Source organism: Malurus melanocephalus, unplaced genomic scaffold (genome assembly GCF_030028575.1).
Source record: "Malurus melanocephalus ecotype Western Australia unplaced genomic scaffold, MMel_1.1 scaffold_53, whole genome shotgun sequence".
Taxonomy (NCBI): Eukaryota; Metazoa; Chordata; class Aves; order Passeriformes; family Maluridae; genus Malurus; species Malurus melanocephalus.
This window is the reverse complement of record NW_026623285.1, coordinates 479,821-495,557: the sequence shown is the minus strand read 5'-3', so window position 1 is coordinate 495,557 and position 15,737 is coordinate 479,821. Positions and strand designations below refer to the sequence as shown.

Here is a 15,737-nt window from a genome sequence, read left to right as displayed (position 1 = left end):
GATGCAGGGGAAGAAAGAGTAAGTTACATGACTGAGCTGGAAACATCTTTGACTCTCTTTGTTCCTGGCTGGGAAGCAAAGGAAGCAGTGTACCTGCTTCAGTAGAGCACATTTCCTYAGCCTCTACAGTGGAAGCATAGCCTATTATAGTCACAGGCATTAAGGTCCACTACCTGAAGTATCATCATACACAGTGTTTCAAAGGCACTGATTCAGCACAAGAAGTTACTTCTGCCATGGAGAAACTGCAACAACAGCAGGATACAGCAACAACAAAAGGATAAGGAAAAGTCACCATCTACATTCCTACTGAAGTCAGCAAGGCCCAGCTCRTCTGTTGAATTCAATATGTATCTATGAAACAGATTATTTGGACACCAATCATGTTATAAACACACACAGTTCACTGCATGTAGTGTGACTGTGGTCAGGTCATCAGGGTCACTTGAGGTCAAAGAAACATGCTTAATAGGTAGCACACAAATGCTTAACAATTTTAGACACTAAAGTCAAGCTTTTTAGCCGTGCATATTAGGTAAATAAACCTATATCTAAAATGCAATTAAAAGATACCTACATTTTAGTTTTCCTGGTAGTATTATATTCCCAAAATAATCAAAATATGTCTAATCCAGAACCTTAAACAATAAAGTGCTAAGCAGAAGTTCTTTTCACAGAATCATCAGAAATGTGCTACTGACCTGTTGAGGAATGACAGTGTCCCTGTAGCTGGGGAGAATTTTCAAAGTCACACTTCCACTGATGTTTTTCAGCAGTTCTTGCAATTCCTTTGGATTGTTTCCAACCTCATGGCCATTCACTTCCTTAATAATGTCACCYACATGCAGAAGACCTTGCCGATCTATCATTCCCCCATGAAGAATTCGGGCTATTACCAGATCGTTGTTCTCAACTCTAAACGTGACACCCTGAAAGAGGTACATGACACACAGTTTACCACTGTTTGAATTTCAGTTTCATTTTACCATTATCTCAAACAAAAATACACAGCTGTGGGATATTCCACCTACTCCTCCAATGAAAACAGACAGTTACAGTTATTACACTGTAAGGGCTCCCAATAGAGAGAAGCATCAWGTGACACATAAGTGCTTTCAGACAAGGTTTTCACATGATTAAAAAATGATTGTGTTGTTCTTGAATGCATGCAATCCTATCATGTCATATCAGGACCTAACAGATGTTGTCCTAGTCTGTTATGCCACCAGGTCATTCACCCCAGTGACTGCTTATTCACTGTCCCATTACTTCTTGGAGACAATGGGATGGAGTACAGAAACATATCTTCTTATTTCAACCTCTCAATATGGASCTTATTAAATTACACAACATAATGGAAATAATTAAAACATAATGCAAGAAATCAGGTACATACTAAYATTTTCATTAGCACTTTAGATTAAAGACACACTCATTTTCAACTACTTACCAGTGGTTCTCCTGCTCTTTTGTGAATTCCAAGGATACGAATAGCATCTACTGGAACAACCTGGTTGTTCACTGAAGAATTATTGACTTCTGGGCTAGAAGGAGGGGAATCGTAACATTTTGAAGCCACAATATCATGCGCTTCCAAGAGTGACTGAAAAGGAACAGAAAAATTCTTTTTTAAAATCTTGAAATAACCATTTGCAGAAGGATTTAGTGCTGAATAACCACTGAATCTGTCCTTCTGGGACCAGGTCATAATACTGTTACTTCACACGAAATAAAGCAAAAACAGACACACAAGTCTCACATGAACTGATAAGCCTACTGTCTTGGCAAATACGCTATCTTGAAAATAAAAATGCTGTTTCTTAAGGAAATATAGGAGAAATGTAATTAATTTGGGAGGAATGTGTGATGTTCTAAGGGAAGACAGCAGAAAAATGAGTACCTAAAATAGTCTTTCACCTAATGAGAGAGTATCTGAGCAAATGGTTACAGTAAACGAACAACCCACTGCAAAAAATGAAGACAACTCATCATTAGATATTTGTGCTTAATGAAATAAATTTTCCTCTACAGTAATTTGGATAATTACAGGTATGCAAGGATTTCGAGCCATCTGCAGAATGAGTGCTTGCTGCTTGCATAAAGCCAAGGCAGAATTCTAGCATCAAATGAGCCCAAGCTGACAGAATTTACTTTCTGGAAGATAAGAGCTCAGACCTGATAGTTAACGGTGCTTTCACCAGTCCACRTACATAAATACAAGACAGAAGGAGAAGATCTAAATGAATATAATGATGTTTGGAAGACAATGAAATTTAGGCATGATTTTCTCATAAAAGATATCTTAAGATAACTTAATTTTCAAATTAAGAAAAATTTAGAAGACAATACATACAGGTAAACCAAGACCAAACTTGTGCATTAAGACAGCAGAGACTTTTTGTCTTTCTGTCACATTATAGTGTAAGGTGTCCCTGGTGGGGGATCTGGAACAAGATGATCTCTAAGGTCCCTTCCWATCCAAACCATTTTGTGATTCTRTGAGAGGAAAAGGGACACCCTAYAGCCCTCAAACACAGCAGTCCAAGACAATGCATCCTACGGCACAGGGAGTTGCACTGACAGGTACAGAGAGAGGAGAAGCCGTAAGCAGAGGAGATGCCTACTGGGCYTCCAACTACACAGCTTTGTTTCAAACAGTAACTGGACAGATATGGTCTTAAGCCAGTTTACTGACTGGTGGTCACTGAAGTAGCTAAAAGGGAAGATGGGGACTATCACTGATACTGACATGCACATGCCAGAAGAAGACAGCAAACTACCAGAAAGCAGAGCAGGCAAGCAGGTGACATTAATGATTTGCTACACAGTCTGCTCCACCCTTCTGTAAGATGCTTCTAAGCTAAAGGCTGAGCAATCACATTAGGCTATTGCTAAGCTCAGCATGCAAGCCCCCCAAGTGTCACAAACCTAAACAGTCATTTTAATCTGCCCATTAMAGATGAACCTGCTGATATTTCAACTTGAGGTTAGAAGGAAGAACTAATTCACTGACTTTGCCCTTCCATTAAGACTGTGAAGACAGCTGCTTATTGTGGCTGCTCTGATACTGTGGACACAAACCAAATCAAATTAAATTGGAAAAACAATCATTTATTTAAATCAAGCAGCTGTCAGATGGTAGTAATTTCTAATTCTTCACTATCCAAGACACATCCAATCCAAAAACCAGGAGAATAGATCTTTCTGCCAATGTTTGCAAGCAACATATTTTTGCATCTTTCTACATTTSCAAATGAAACTAATTTGCATTGGCTATACATTTTAACAGAGTAGCACTCATAAAACTAGGCAGATACAGCAGTATGATATACCCAGTTTCTTTCTGGTCACATGCTATAACAAATTGTCCCGGAAATTTCTGACCACAACCCACTATACTTCCCATGGAGCCTCACASAGCTGCCTGTACAKYTCCCTGTCCTTTAATGATAAYGCAATTTATAGATTATAATCTGACSCCCAGTCAAAAAAGCCTACTAAGCTAACAGTCTGTGTAATCCTTTTCAAAATAATATGCTCTGCAAGATTCTTCAGTTCTTAAACCTGGTCTCATTCCACATTCTCATCCTTTTTAACGACTCAGTTTTATGGATAAGCATGAATTCTTGCAGCTACTACTTAATCATGTCCGAGTCACAGAATCTTTTTCCTGCTACTTACACAAATCCCGAGTCACAGTAGGACTATCAGGGACTGTACATTGCTGCCCACAACTACAAAGTGGCTACTTTAAGAAAAGTAATTGATCTCCTTACAAGGCACAGTTAACTTATTACTGTTCCACACCTAACTTTGAGTTCTGAAACTCAAGAATCTGTACCAGTTTTATGAGCCTATTTCCAGCCAACCAGTTCATGACCTACAGTCCTGAAAAACACTTAAGCACARGCACCTGGCAACAGGGACCATGTGTCTGTACCACTGCTGCACTACTCGCCAACATTTTATGTCACTAAGTTACTTTCTTATTTYGGGAACATGGCTGAGTGATCTGAGAAATACAGTTGCATGAACTTCTCTTGTTTCTTTCTGTGATATCGGAAAAAGTGATATCCYGTGTTCCTGCAGCTCCAGAGCTCCACTGGAATCTGACCTTTCCATACTGGCGCTGGAACACTTGTAAAACCACTGCCAAAGTCTGCAAAACAACATGGACTGATCAACAACCATAAAATGGTTCAAAGTTTCCTCCATACAAAATTTTCTCCTGTAAACAGGATCAGCTGACTATTTAAGACCGGGTAGCTGTAGAAGAGTTCTCAAGAAAAAATGGCAATATTGTCTGAATAAGGCATTTAGAACTCCTATAAAGCACAAGAGATAACACACAGTGGATACATAGTCCTGTGACAGAATATGATCTCTTTATGCAAGATACTGTCCGAAAAGAATCCATAAACTTAGAAGATATTGAGCTCTTWAAAGTAGTTTTTTATGGCTACATATATTTGACAGGTAAAAAAAAATAATTTTAGAAGTAATTAAAAATTCAGTAAACAAAGAAGCATTAAACATTCAAGGCCCTCCACAGAGCTGAAGCCAAGTTGAAATTCAACATTAGTTTTTCATAAGAAAATTMTCAGCACAATCTATACATGTTATGAAGCATTGCCCTGAATAATATAACTATTTCCTCAACTCTGATCTAAAGGAACAACTAAACTATAATCTGGGGGCTGTGGTGGGAGGGAACACGGAAGAGCAGAATGACTCTATGGTCTTGAATTCACAACTCCTTTACTAACACTCTAAGCCTAAAAGTATTTCAAATCTTTTCTTTCCTCTTTTATGCAGTAAATGTCTGCTAGCCTTCCCTAATCACATTATTTAAACACTAAAACTTAATAAAAGGACTACAGGCCTCTAATGTAAAAAGAGCTTTTTACCTTTCATGTAAAAAGAGCACTAAGTGTGGAAAAGTGAGGAAATAATTTATGGCCTTAGAAAAACCCGGCTGTAAGAATGCAGGAATAAGTGRGGAAAATAACCCAATGAATTCAACCAATATCTGTCCAGGACACAACTTAAGATCACATTTTCTAAAAGATCACTTTTTCTAAATGAAATATTTTAAAAGTATGATCAGTCTTACAAACCCAACTATTAGAAGACAATACCAGCTGCTTTTCAGATCAAGTATTTTATTGCCAGCAGAATCTATTTAGAATGAATGCCTTGCCTAATTCTTGAAAAGGTGAAAGTAATGAACAAGATATTCCATAAGAAGCAGAAGTGATTCTTCTGCCTATTTAACTACTCCAACAGTAGGAAAATTTTGAACATCTTCCTCTTCCCTCGAGGCATCTCTCTTACCACTCCTGTTTTCTTTTCTCCAGCTCCTGTCTAGTAAGATTTGCTACAGCTTTCTCCATGTGCTGCATGTGCCAGCTGGCTCTCCAACACACACTGACCTACTGGCCAGCCAYCAATACTGTAAAGCTCATTAGAATTTTCACACTTTGACCTCTGAAAAGTTCAGTTCAAACTAAAAAGAGTAAAAAAGCGGAAGGGATGAAAAAAAAGGGAATGAAAGGAGAAAGGAGAAAAAAGAGGGAACAGCCAGTCCAGCATAGCAGTACAGCCACACATGCACCTGTACTCCAGAGTTAGTACCTCCCAAAGGCTCTTCTACAAAAATGTGTAGAAAAAATTAAATCCTGTGATTCGGTATTTCTAGCACTAAATGAATGATATATTCAAACAAATTACTGCATTGATGTYTTGTGTATCACATTTTATATTTGATTGTCAAGGCAGTTTACAGCTGTAAGGAGATGCTGTTAAGTGGCACCAATAATYTGTAAAATACAAAGTCATCCTCTAAACCAATTATCAAAAACCAAGAGTCAGGTAGGATTGTTTACACTTTTACTGAACTGGAGAAAGGCTGTAAAAGACATTTTCTATAAATGCAACTGACATTGTATTTTTCCTTTCTCCCTTCTTGCAGAATTTGGAATATGCCTCCTTACACCAAGTGAGGCAGGCAGAAAGTATAGCACTCATTTCTTCGGTATTTAGATAATTTTCTGTTTCCTTTTCAGAGATGGAGTCTTAGACTTGAAAAGGATTTTATAGCCATATTTTGGTCTTCAATTTGTCCTAGAAGCTCTTCTAGAGTGGTTATAACTATGCTGTCAGTTAAATAAAAATAGTCAATTAAAATAATAGCACTTTGCTCTCAGCTGATTTTGTTGCTTGTCTCCACATAGGCAATGGAAGTACAAAATTAAGGGCTGAAAAGTACCTTAATTTTAGGCTTKGGAATTGAATCACAGCAGMTATAYCTTAAAGAAGTAAGCAGATAGGTGKTTTTGCCTGTACGCAGCCAAAACTACTCATTCTTTCTGCAAATGCGACTGAAGGACTCACAACAGACTCTAACAAAATAAATTCTAAAAACACAAGTTAAAGCTACTTCAGACTTTTTTTCAAATGAATTCCAGAATGATGGATAGGCTAGTTCTCCAGGGCAGCATTTAACTATTTTAACCATCTCTTTTCTCTTCCTTTCACACTTTTTTTTTYCCTTTTTGTGCAATCCAGGTTTTGCAGCAAGCAAAGTTACACTGTATTTCTCTTACATGCCCATGACTCACCCAACACTATAGGGAAAGCAGCAGCATGCAATAATCATGACATGAATTTTTAAACTGGGTTCCCAGGAAGAGTCAACAAACTGCAAAACAGTAAATGTGATGCTGATACTAAACAAATTMGTAAAACTCAAAATGATTGCACAAYATAGATCATAGGAAAGCATCATCATGCTTTAATAAAGGAAGTCATGTTTCTCAAATCTAGTCAGATTCCTTGGAAGAGTCACCAAGCACGGCAACAAGGCAGTTAGAGTTATTAATACAGATCAATTTCCATAAGGCYTTTGATAGAAGTCTTTGAAAGAAACCCAAGTACAACAGCATAAAAAGTAAGGTTTTCAGGTAGTAGAAAATACTGGCTAGAAAACAGAAAACTGGTGGCAGGAATATAGCATTATTCGTTTTCAGAATTCATGTCACCAGGTGATTTCCACAGGCATCTGGGCTCAGTTCTACACCTGTCGATACACTAACATGTCAGATAAAYGACCTAGGAAATGGGGATGAGAAGTGAAATGACAGTTTGCTGATGCTGCTGAACTATTCAAGGACTAAAASACCTGACTGTAACCTGCAGAGGAACTTCATGAGCAATAGACTGAGAACAAGGCAAGTGAAATTCAACAGACTGCAAGGGAGAACACAATCCTAGTTTAATATATTACTGACAGACTCAGAAATGGTATCTTGGAGATGTAAACAAYACAAAACCAAACSAAGCCTAACAATCAAWCCACCTCTACACTCCCTGAGYCYAGAGATACCWCTTCTTTACTGAAAGGGTRGTCAAACACYRGAATAGGCTCCTAAAGAGGTGATTGATGCCCCATGTCTGTAAGTGWTTAACAGGCATTTGGACAAYASCCTTAACAACAGGCTTTAATTTTCAGACATTTGGAGTGATGATCACTGCAGGTCCCTTCTAACCCTATTCTACTCACCAGCTGTAAAAAGGCAAACCAAACACTAGGAACTCTTAGACCATGAGTAGGATATGCAATGGAAATTATGACACCACTTTGCAAATCCATGSTGTATACAGCTTTGCTTCCCCTTCACTTTATTTACTTGACACAGACAGACACAATGAGGTATCTCAAACCACAAGTAACATGGAAAAGCCGATTAAGAAAAACTGTTCACTTTCTTCCTGCACAAGAGAAAGGGGATATTAAGTGAAATTGACAGAAGACAGTCTTAAATTAACAGGAGGCAGTTTCCACTCAGATATGTGAATGAGAGATTTTCACATGGGTTCAAAAAACAACTGAATATGCTCATGGAAGAGAACCACAAGTACATGACACTTYTTCTCACTCACAAGTCTAGGCAACAAATCGCTAAACCTTCACAACACATTTTGGAAGGTATTACTGTTGGCTTGTTCTTAGCCTTATGATCTTCACTAGATGCTTACTGCTAAGACAGGGAAGGAAAACAGAAGAGATGCTTGCTAAATAGACCTTTAATATGCAATTAGGAAGCACTAACAAAAAATCAGAGCAAAACTGTAAAGCTAAAGTTGCATATATCCAGTTTCATGCCTGCTCCTTATAAATCAAACAACAAAAAAGGTACAAGAAAGAGTATGAATATTCACATTCTGGTCCACCAGCTATTTTGGAACTTTYAAATTACATGTTTAAGTTGCTTAAGCCTGAACTAATCTGACACCAGCATTATGTTCTGCCTCTCTGTAGATCTGACCACTGAACAGAAATAAATGCTTGGTTTGCTTTGTATTGGCTATTCACACAAAATAAAATTTTTACTTGATTTCAGACTCCTACAGGCCGTTTCCAGTTTCCATCCCAAAGACCCTTTGCCCRAGATTCTCTTTACCTTTGCCATCTCTCTCCTGAGATCAGTGCAACAGTGCCTTTCAAAGTGCAGCACTTCAACTACTACACCCTGTTCATCTTTTGATCCATCACCCTCTTTGACTTTCAGCTTTATTTTCTCAATCTAAAACAATGGATTATTGTCAGGTCTGTCACTGCACCAACTGSCCCTCAGTTCTAATCCTTTTACACTTTAACTACCAATTCCTCCAAACTCATCCAGTCCAAGTACCAGTGTCTTCTATGGGATAGAAGACTGATTTGCAAGTTTATTCACTGAAGTCTCCAAATCACAGTCTTTGATCACCTRGCTATGATAGTTCTCTGGTCAAACAAGAGCACAAGGGAGACCAACACACTGCTCTTCAGGAGAGGCAGAGRAACTGTCACTACTCAGAGGAGCGGCTGCTCCAAAAGCTGATTTCTTGAAGTGATCCCAGTTCCAACAAGCCACAATACATCTTGACAGCATTTCCAGTGTTTATCCACAGTTAAAAAGTAAAGTATCCCACGGCTATATTTGTATAACTTGTAATGGAAAACTTAGCAAAAAACTGTGTTTAAACTCACCTACCTCAAAAATACCTATGACTCCRTATGTGTCTGCCAAAAGAAGCTTACTTATACTGTGGCAAAATGTTGCTTATGCTCTTCTACATGATACCTTTAACTAAGTTGTAAAGTCCATTGAACCTTGCCTAGAAAGGTCAGAATCTACCAAGGATTTTCAAACCTTGATTTTYGAGGCTCAGTACAGAAGCTGGTGACAGAATTAACGAAACAGAAAAACATCTGCTTTTGACAAGCATATGTCAACATTTCATTTAAGCAGAGAAACAGTGAGAGGTATGCAGAGTTTCAGCTTCAGCTGCAGTACAGATCAGACCACAGAAGAATTATGTTCATTCACTCCGCAAACCGTACGTCTTACACACGAGTAAGAATGCCAACAGCTGAAATGAAGTGCACAATGCTCGTGATCAGGAACTGAGATCACCTGGAAATGTTATGGATGAAGCAAGCCTTCAGGGAATTGTTACRGAAACTCCAGTCATGTAGGAAGTAAAAGCTTGTCCAAAATTTACAACAGAAACTCCAGTAGAATTTAATACAATGAGTGAAGATATTTTTGAAATTATATCAAAGAATAAAATCATRCTTGTTTGTAACCCCACATAGCTTATGCTTTACCTTTCATTTGGAGTAAAATCCTACRTATTACAGAGTTTGCTATGCTCATWATTATTCCCAGATTTGTATGTGGACACTGATACAGGAAGTTGGTAACATACAGTAAAAAGGTGGCACCTGAAAATGAGGCTCCTTGAGTATTCCAACCAGTTCTGCAATATTTTCATCCTTATTTACTAAGGGACTGATGTCTTCAAGAATTTCATTCACCAGCTCCAGGTTGTTGTCACTGACAGCCTCAAGTTTAGAATCTTCCAGTCGCTCATGAGCCTGCAAGATTAAATATATGAGACTWTAATGTAAGTAAGTTTCAAGTGGTTCAAATTTATAAACTTTTAAGGTAATTTCTCAATGCAATCTTCAGCTGGAAAGCCACAAAAATTATATATAGGGTAACCTGATTTATCTGCTGAAGGATTTTACTTGCTCAACTACATGACTCAACAAACTTTATAGGCAGCTCATGTGAGAGAAGCTTGTAGGTCCTTATCTCCTATATGCTATACACACCAAGCACTGCTCTATCAACAGTAAAGCACTTATGAACCTTTACTGCTTAGGAATGCTGGACAAGTACACCTTCTAGAAGAAGGGCAAAAGAAGAACTATGGGATCTTCKCAGTTTGCAAGAAAAACATTTACCTCAGACTCCTCCCATTCAAACACCCTTCAAACAGCCTATTCTACAGAAAAATCTGCATAACTGAAGGAAATGCTAAAGAAAGGTCCAAGTCAAAGGCAGCTAACAGTATCCTGAGCTGCATTACCAGAAGAGTGAGCACTACTCAGCACTGGTGAGGCCACACCTGGAACACTCTGGACATACTGGAAAAAGCCCAGTGAAGGGCCACAAATATGAAGGGTGTGAGGCATCTCACATTTGACAAAAGGCTGATGGAACTGGGATTGTTCTGCCTGGAAAAGAGAAGGCTCAGGGCAATCTCATCATGTGTATAAAAGGTATACTATGCCAAAAGGATAGAGGCAGCCTGTTCCCAGTGGTGACCGGTAACAGAACAGGGGGCAATGGGCATAAAATGAAACATAGGAAGTTTTGTCTGAATATCAGGAAATACTTTTTCCAGTGTGAGGGTGACTGAACACCAGCACAGAYTGCCCAGAGAAAATGGGAATCTCCCTCCTTTGAGACACTCAAAACCTGTCTGGATGTGGTCCTGGGTGGCTCTGCTTAAGCAGGAAGGTTGGACCAGATGTCCTCCAGAGGTCCCTTCCAGCCTCAGCCATCCTGTGGTTCTTYGATAATATTTAATCTATTTCTAGAACTATGCCTGCAATATAGTCTCTCAATCTCTGAATACTTCATTTATTTATCAGAGACAGTGCTCAATCATAGAATTAGGGAATAAGAGGAGGCCAAAAATAACTCAGATTCTCAATTAAGAGCTACTTTCAACACGATAGCAATGAGAAATTTACAAAAGAGCAATCACTTTGGCCTATAAAAAAAAATAAATAATAGGTATAATTCARAATCATCTAATTATACTTCCCACAGAAATAATATGAAGGTATGTAAGCACTTCTACTCTCTTATTAGTGCTTTAAAACAGCCAATAAAATAAAATTTTTCTAAAAGCAGAAAACATTGCTTCCTCAAATCACCTGAGTATTAAGSTATACTTCCTATCTATAAAATATTATTTCTGCAGGACTGATGACAAAACTCTGGAAAGGCTGACAGCATAAAGGCATTTCAAACATTCTCCAGCAATAACACACACTAACCAAAAGACTGTGATTACAAAGTTATAGGAAGCCTGGCACCTACATACATTCTCGTTAATAAGGGAATGCTATTTTGTATATAATACTGTAAACAATATCCTTCTTTTGAAGTTTACTTTTATAGCAAGTAAAAACACAAATCTCATTACTTTCAAACACAATTCAACTGCAAAACCTTTATAAGAGTAGAGAATATGCATTACCTTTTTTCTCACTCCTTGTTTTTAAAATAACACCACTAATAATATAATCTTACCCTTCACTCCAAAATCAAGGCCATGTATACACTAGGGAACAGAAAGTTTTATCAGTGAACAACCTCTGATCCTGTASTATGTTGAGAAGTAACACGATATGGAATGATATGAATAAGTGAAAAAAACCAAACAAACAAATAGGAATACCTAACTTAGATAATGCATTTTTTTTTTCATTTCATTTCAGAAACACTGACACTGAATTGAGCCTTTCGGTGCATTCAGTATTGCTCATACTTGCCAAATGTTCAAATAGTAAGGCTTTTACCTTCCAACAATCTGATATCCTAAATACTAGACTAAACACTTACAGATTGCTTCCAAGATGTTTCCTTGGCCTGGKTTAGGCATTCACTTGGTCTGCCGTGTACAATGCTAAAAGCAACAGTGTGACAGCAGAAATAATACAAAGTTTTAAGGTTTAAAAGAATAATTGACATCCAGGAGAAGAGGATTTTGACATGATAGTTCAGTAGCAAAACTGAGGAAAATTCATGTATGTTCCAAGTCTAACAAMTGTTTTCCAAAAAGCTTAATAATTCTAAAGACTAGTTAGGATTGAACACAAACATCAGCACAGGAAAAATATGGAGCTGGGGCTGTTAAGTCTGGAAGAGAAGACTCTAGGAAGACCTTATACCTGCTTTCCAATACTTAAAGGGGGCTTACAAGAAAGATGGGAACAAACTTTATAGTAGGGCCATTTCCAATAGGAAAAGGCATAATGATTTTGAACTAAAAGAAGGTAGCTTGAGACTAGATACAAGGAAGAAGGGTTTTAGGATGGGTGTGGTGAAACACTGCAATAGGTTGCCCAGAAAGATTGTAGATGCTTCATCCCTGGAAACATTCAAGGCCAGGTTGGATGGGGCTCTGAGCAACCTGATCTAGTTGAAGATAACCCTGCTTATTGCAGGGGGCGGGTTAGACAAGATGACCTTTAAAGGTTCCTTCCTATCAAAAACACTCTATGATTCTATGAACATCAGTGACAGGAAAAAAATTTTACAATTATTACAGTTTGTTCTCCTTCCCTCTACCACCTACTGAAAAGTGGAAAGGTTCAGTCAAAGAACCCTGTCCCAAAAAGTATCTATAATTTCTATCTTGTTGCCATTATTCTGTAGAGAAAAAGTGTGAAATTAATTTCACTCCGTTTTAAAAAATCAGCCACACTCTGCTCTGCAAAATACTATAAACTACTATGCTTGCCTTCGTTTATTTAAGGACCAAAAGGAGAAAGCAAGTTTGTATGGCTTATGGCACATCTCCCTAAGTTTCTTTTTGTCTTTTTTGACATATTTTACATAATGATTAATCTTAATAACTGACTAATAAAGCAAAACTAAAAAGCTTTTGCATTTCTGGCCTGCTTTGAAATTATTCTACTTAAATAATGCAGCCATCTCAGGGAACTGCTAATTCTGGTAGAAACAACTCTTCTAATAGAAAAGCAAGTTTATATATTTTTAGGGACAAATAGATATATATGTGAACTACTTAACGCTTCACCGAATGTGTTTTGATCTTCTCCTTATTTAGCATTGCTGGTTAAGACTGAGGAATTTTCCAAAATAATTACAAAGAAAATATGACTGCAGTCACACCATGTGAACACAATTAAAACCTCTAAGTATTCTAGATAAAGCATGTGTACAGTTAAGAATCTGTTTCCATTACAAGCACGTTTTTTTTACATCTGCTAGTCATTAAATTCCACCTAATTGTAATTGGCCATTAAGGCGCAAATTCTTGATAAGAAAAAAAGGCTTTGCAATAAACATTTTCTTTGTGATAAATATTAAAGATRACCTATGCAGCAGATACTTAAAGTTGTTTCCAAATAAGTAAGAAAATGCTTTTACTTACTCTAGTAAATTTAGTACACAAATCTTTCCCTCTGCAGTCATCTCATTAGCAGACGAGCCATTTCCATTACTTCTAAGTTTATTACTATGCCATATCTTCAACTTAAAACCAATTTTTTGAACAGCTAAACAGAAGTAAATTCTTACATGAATTCTCATGAGAAATTTTCCTTTCCAGATTTTCATACCAAACAAAATCCCTGAAGAACAATCCTTTAGCTTTACAGAATATTTCAGACCTGCCCAGAGGGCATTGCTTYCAGATGTCTATTCCTATTAAAGAGAAAGCTGTATTTAAGTTAACTGGGYTCTCCTCATGAAAGGAGCTTATTTTTATGAAGTAAGATTAAGAACATTTATAAGTGCTGTACAGTATTTGACTGCAATTCCTACTGGTAAGACCAGCTACATTTTAATTGGAGAGTCCAAAGATTTTTTGCAAATATCACCTTACATATTTATAATTGTTGCTACCACCTATCAAAAGATTTTCATAATCCAAGAACAAAAACTYAGGATAATCCATGTCTAGAGAGCTGACAATCAAAGGTAACAGCATTATGCTGATGGTCAAAGGTAACAGCATTACTCTGAAAGGGCTTAGAGAGAGTATTTTCCTGGGCATATCAGAAAGYAGTTTTGAGCTAAAGACAGAAAGAAAACTTTATGCCATGGAACAATGAAGGTTACTGCTCTCACTTTTCATCTCTGGCAAAAATGCTAAAAGTCAGAAGGTATATGGGTTTTGCACACAACAGTACTTACAAGACTACATTAAAATAAACTGCTTATAATTTCAAGTATTTTGACTTTTTCTTCATAAATAATGTAACCACATTATTTCTGTATTCTCTGAATTTTTCTTCTTCCTCTAGATTCTTCCATATAACAATTAACCAGCGTGCACAGAAACTATACCAAATCTTAACCTTCAAGCTGGCCTTCAAGTYGTTTAATAAGATGTACCGACAACATGTTGTTGATACCTCAATCCACACTCAATGTTCACACAACAATGTAAGAGCTAAAGTATTTCCAGGTTCTACTCAAAGCAGCAAATTTAAATACCTTAGCAAGTGATCTTACGATAGGGTTTTCCATAATTCCTTTAAGAAAAATCAGGTCTATTTCTTCAGCGCCTGTCGATGTCGGCAGATCAGTAAGGTTGTCTAAGACCTGCTGCATGGCTGCTGACAAAACAAAAACAAAAAGTAAGTACTGATCAAAACAAGCTTCCATAAGGAGCAAAAGCTCTGGGAAACACCAGAGTATTAACTTGAGAGAAGTTAAGCAGTCAAATACATCTACTGAGAGCAAGAGGACAGCACAGAGAAAGAACTTTGTGTGTGTGTGTGTTTGAAAAATGGAATAAAGATTGTATCCAATTAAATCCAGCCCCAGCACATTCCTTTCAAGATTTGCTACTAAGAATTGAAAAAACAAACAAGCATAAACTATGTATAAGGTATGCATAATCTTCCAAATACAATAAAAGCAACTTATTCAGTACTCTTTTCATTTCATCTCYTTTTCAGAAGTTTCCAGCCCTCATACGTACATCAACCCACAAGTTTTACAATGGTTGTAGAGGCAGATCCAGTGTTTTTTAAATGAACAAATAGTTCCAAACCAATTTTTTTAATCCAAAAATTTGGTCCCAAGACAGTCATTACTGTGGGGACAYTTGTGTCCACCCCCAGCAGTTTAAAACTGGTGCTGACCCACTGCACTCTGGCACTAAGTGCACATGATGCAGATACTAACATTGACCTGGTCACACACTGCAATGGGAAGTACATCCTGCAATAAGAAATGCGTTGTGCCTGCCCAGTACYCTGACTGGCTGAGAGAACTCCTCTTGGCTCAGAATGAACAATGCTGCCCAAGGAAATGTCAGATAATGCCACCATCCCAGCTGTCTGGTCCTATGAAGTTATCGAGGTGAGTGATGAGAATTGTTTGGGTTTTACTGCATTCTTTTAAACTCCTGCCAAGTCATATATGCATGCTCAAATAGACACACACACCGGTACAGAAATGAAATCTCCTGTTGAGATCCCCAACAAGCTGAAAAGCCTTGGAATAATCACTGTGTTCTGCAATGCTCTGCCTGCTGCAGGGTAGTATATATCAAGAGAATTAGAAAAGCCTATATGCCCCTTCTCCCACACAGGAATTTACCCTTAACTTTCCTCATTGCTTTATAATGAAAGC

At 37.6% G+C, this 15,737-nt stretch overlaps 1 protein-coding gene across 4 annotated transcripts in view; it reads right to left on the bottom strand.

Moving 5' to 3' along the window:
* The window catches only part of PALS2 (protein associated with LIN7 2, MAGUK p55 family member), a 52,230-nt gene that overhangs the window by 10,238 nt on the left and 26,255 nt on the right, over positions 1–15,737 (bottom strand). For 2 of the 4 annotated variants that reach the window (XM_057365458.1, XM_057365456.1), the window contains 4 exons: positions 14,592–14,713; positions 9,770–9,922; positions 1,451–1,603; positions 702–929 (listed from right to left, as the gene is read on the bottom strand). In XM_057365458.1, coding sequence (XP_057221441.1) covers positions 702–929; positions 1,451–1,603; positions 9,770–9,922; positions 14,592–14,708 — 651 coding nt within the window. In that variant the 5' untranslated portion in view covers positions 14,709–14,713. The remainder of the gene's footprint in view (positions 1–701; positions 930–1,450; positions 1,604–9,769; positions 9,923–14,591; positions 14,714–15,737) is intronic. The other 2 variants (XM_057365457.1, XM_057365455.1) reach the window with 1 other exon arrangement.